The sequence below is a fragment of the Hesperophylax consimilis genome, chromosome 21 (assembly GCF_061612785.1).
Source record: "Hesperophylax consimilis isolate HC1 chromosome 21, BYU_Hcon_1.0, whole genome shotgun sequence".
NCBI lineage: Eukaryota > Metazoa > Arthropoda > Insecta > Trichoptera > Limnephilidae > Hesperophylax > Hesperophylax consimilis.
This window is the reverse complement of record NC_142856.1, coordinates 30,236,348-30,240,864: the sequence shown is the minus strand read 5'-3', so window position 1 is coordinate 30,240,864 and position 4,517 is coordinate 30,236,348. Positions and strand designations below refer to the sequence as shown.

Sequence of the window (4,517 nt, the reverse complement as noted above, 5' to 3'; positions counted from 1 at the left end):
TTTTGAGTATTTTTATTTCTACTTATAAACAGAAAAATAAATAATGGCAGTCTGAATACATTTAAACTATCTTATAAGGTTTACTGAGTGACCGAAAAAACAAAACTTCAGCACGGGTCTCAGTATTATTTTTTTTTATTTATAGTTTTCCGACTTTATGTCCTGGTTAAATCTTCCCCATAGGAAAAACTAAACCCTTCCACACACTTTTCCACAAATGATCATCTAGTGATCTAGTCAATCAACATTATGCAAGTGCATTATATAAGTAAAATAAATACAAAACAATACAAGAACAACAACACGTCAACTCACCAGAGATCAAATGGGAAAATAATTCACCAACTCCAGATATTTTCATATCAGAGGGTTCGGCTCGGTAGAACTTCTAACAGGGCCTATAAATCCTACTGATCCCTCAACATAAATATTAAAAATATCTTTCGTTATCCTACATGTATTTAAAATGACCGACTTTTGCATCTTTATATATAAATTTTTTGATAGATCTAATACGCCTAAATTTTTAATGAGAGAGCTAGGTATAATGCCAGTAGCCGAAATAACGAATGGTAATATTTTTATAGTCTGAGAATGCCAAATTCTTTTTATTTCATTTCCTAAATCTGTGTATTTTCTTATTTTTTCATTAACAGATTTTTGGATTTTTGAATATTACAGGAATTTGGAATAGCGACATCAATGATATAAGTTATTATTTATGACACATTATTATTCTAGTACCAACCCTGATGTTAAGGAGGATCAAGGAGGTTATAGAGGAGAATAATGAGATCTGTGAGGCTTGTTAGTGGAAAAATACCGAGAATGAGGTGATAAAAAGAATATAGAAAGTTATATAAAAATGAAACACTTTGTATACACCACTTTTAAATACTTCTAGTGAAGAAATGTAGATAGTGGTCGTCCTGTTAGCCCGTTACGGGTGCATTGCATTATGGGGCGCAAATCAACGCACAGAAAAAGGACAAGTTTTGAAAATCTTGGTCCCAAGGGTTAATCATAATCTTGTGTTGGATCATGTCAAGTAACGGTACCGTAGAGTTGTACAAATGTGTAAAGCAGAGTGTGTACTAAGACATCAATGGTATGGCATTTCATCCGCTCTGCCTACCCTTTCAGGGAAATTGCCTGAAAGGTAATGGGAGTGAAAGGTAAAATGTCATGTTTAATTGAGATATACACATATCTACAGTTTTATTCACAAAATGAAATTTTGCATGCCTTACCTTCAAAATAAGAGAGAGGTCACTGTCTACATTTCGGGGACTTCAGCTAGTATTGTTATAAAATAAAGGAGTCTTCTATACGCAAAAAGGTAAAGACAAAATTCTCACCATCAAAAGTAAATAATTGCCCTATTCACAAATGCAAAGTTTCAAGTATTTTGCCTTTGCATTCACTTTAAATTTCCAGATAAAAGAAAATCCTAAATTATTCTCCAAAAAATTTAAATCTAGACCAAGGTGAACCCATCGGCATACCTGCCGCCATAATTGGGGGGCTGCACTTTTTTCGCATCGGCATATTGCCCGCCCCACATACTTAGATAGTTCACAATAAAATTATAATCTATTTAAAAGCATAAAAAGTGTTTAATTTGGGGAAATATGGGGTGCAATACTGCACAGTAATAATCCATCTCAAGTATGCACAAATGTCATAAATAAAAATTAGTATGCTAGTATATTATTAGTATGTTAGCTAGTATATTATTAAAAAATCCACCTTTCGTGAAATGTCTTCGGAACAAAAATATTGTGCTAGTAATATTTTCACCAGGAAGAAAGTAATTAGATAATATTTATTACAATTAAAAAAATGTTTATTTTACGATAATATATTTTTTTTAGTTTATTGAGGTTTTAATTCGCTATTTTTCTTTTATTGAACTACGTAACCATTCACGATTTTAAGAAATTTTAAACATGAAAAAAATTGTCATGAAAATAGTCCGAAAACCCCACAAAAATGGCGGTAAAAGTAGTTACCCAGAGAATCGATATTTCGATTTTTTTGCGATCGCCACAGCGCGTCCGACCGCACGGCCCATTTTCGTTCCGTGAGGTTTGCGCCATTGTTAATGTCATTTGTTTTTTTCGCAAAGCAATGTGAGCAAGATTTGTGAACGGAAGGTTTGTGAAGTGTTATGTTTAAAAATGAGATAAATGCCGATATATTTTAGTGAAATGTTAACAGTGAAGTGTCACAAAATCAACATGAATCGGCAAATAGTGTGGTGCTATCTGTTTATGTTGACGTTGATGGAAGTCGTAAAAACCAAAGTGACAGAGCAAGGAAATAGTCATGGTAAGAAATCGATTTTATTTTGGTTTCTCGACTCCTAAAATAAATGCATATCTTTGATATTTCTTTTTTTAATTGTATTGCGTTACGTAGAAATGTTTTTAACTCGAATGGAAGACCTATTTCACCTGTTGTTTTATTTCTGGTTTTCATAAAAATAATATTATTAAGATTGTGGAACATGTATACATGGATTGTCGTAATGTGAAAATATTTTCAGTTTTATGTAATAATAGTGTAATTAACCAACGTATTGATCAATAAATAAACGATTCAAATTATTTTTACGATTTGTTCCCCTCGCATTTACGCATATTTAAAAAAAAATAATATGAACACTTTTAGGTCAAATAAAATGTCCATATGATCTTTGAAATCAATCTCAAGGGCTTTTTAAGTATGAATTGATTGTTTTAAAAAATGAAGAAAAACGTGTTACCACCTGAACTATTCATTGCCAATAATCAAACAATAAATAATAATTTGATTATATTATAATATAATTCCTACCTGTAAAACAACCATCGATAACCATAAAGGTGTATGCCATTGTTTATTTTTAGTTTGATGTTATCATAATATTGACTTAATAATTGAGTATAAATTCAATATTGATTTTTTTGCTTGTGTCAATCATATCAAATTCTTAGTCATGAAACCATTCCTACCTACAAGGGTAGGACAAAATTAAATATGTAACCAATGCCGCATGCGTCAATATGTCCTATGTTAAATTGGGAGCATGTATGTTTCACCCCTGTTAAAAATATTCTACTGGGTTTGGGTATAATGGCCCTCCTGCTCAGCTTCCCTTGACAAAACAAACTACGTCGTGCCAATAACAATCGTTCCATAAAAACTTAAAAATAATCTTTTTCGTAGTCCACACAGACATTACAAAATATCTAGACCCGTCACTGCCCCACAAAATTAAAACAAAAAACGTGGCAAGTAACAAATACACTGACGTTTCCAGTAAATTATTAATTCGGTAAATTTGTTGAATTCCGCTGCACGCGGAATTGATTTCAACATAAATATCTAATGGAGACAATTATTTCAGTCGGAGGTTTAAGAAAACTTGCACAAAATAGGCTTTTAGGTTGTTAGCTTGGGTTATTTCAATAATTTATGCGTAATTCTCAACTTTCAAACTTAACTTTGATGAAAAAATGGAACTTTAATGCATGTTTTACCATCTCCCACGACCTAAATAGGTATTTCTAATGGTAATTGTTGAAATTAAGTGTTATTCATAATTTTTTTGCATGTTAAGCGTGCACCGGAATTCAACAAGTTTATCCGTAATTCAACCGTTGTTCATGTACGACAAAGATATTAAAAAAATATGGTGTGTGTGAACGAAATAGATTTAGGCGTTTTGATGTTTAAGGGTTGCGTCGCAGAGTACATCCTACATCACGGGTGTGAATGAGATGACCCTGCACATACTCGCTTATACTAAGACAAATTGACTTAATTTACGCTCATTTACTTAATTTAATTAATTTGACGTGTGACATTTTATTAGTATATCGACATGATCGAAAGTACGACAATTAGCGTACCTTTCGCTTGACACTTTTGAGATCTCTACAACATGCCTATCTATAGTTTGTAATGGCATTGAGTAGTTGCCCAGAAACAGTCACACGGAGATAGGAATAAGACTGAGGGCAATTAGTCCGACGGCTGGGATGAAGCAGGACGGCAAACAAGCCGAATACTTCTTCGGACAGCTGTTTAAAGTGACGTACCCCACAAGGGAGGAATGGGACACGGTCCCAGGTCCAAACTCCAAACAGGAACTAATCTGGTTCACAGACGGGTCCAAGATGGAGGAAGGAACAGGGGCCGGGGTCTGTCTACAGGGATCTAAGAGGGAACTCAGTATACCTCTAGGAATGCACTGCACTGTGTTTCAAGCTGAGATGAAAGCCATCTTAGTCTGCGCACAGGAGAATATGAGTATCGGGTACAGAAATAAGAACATAAACATATGTTCTGATAGCCAGGCGGCCTTAATGGCACTGGAAAGTAACCGATGCGACTCCAGACTGGTGATGGAATGCAGGACTATCCTAATAGAACTGGCGACCATCAATAAAGTAACCCTGCTCTGGGTACCAGGACATAAAGGTATTGAGGGCAACGAGCGGGCTGACGAACTAGCAAGGAAAGGGGCGAAA

General features: G+C 34.3%; 1 protein-coding gene across 1 annotated transcript in view; it reads left to right on the top strand.

The window, feature by feature from the left end:
- Positions 1 to 2,133: 2,133 nt before the first annotated feature.
- Positions 2,134 to 4,517, top strand: part of Tmem131 (Transmembrane protein 131) — an 82,130-nt gene continuing 79,746 nt past the window's right edge. Inside the window, exon 1 of the mRNA XM_089644474.1 lies at positions 2,134 to 2,331. Coding sequence (XP_089500600.1) covers positions 2,190 to 2,331 — 142 coding nt within the window. The 5' untranslated portion in view covers positions 2,134 to 2,189. The remainder of the gene's footprint in view (positions 2,332 to 4,517) is intronic.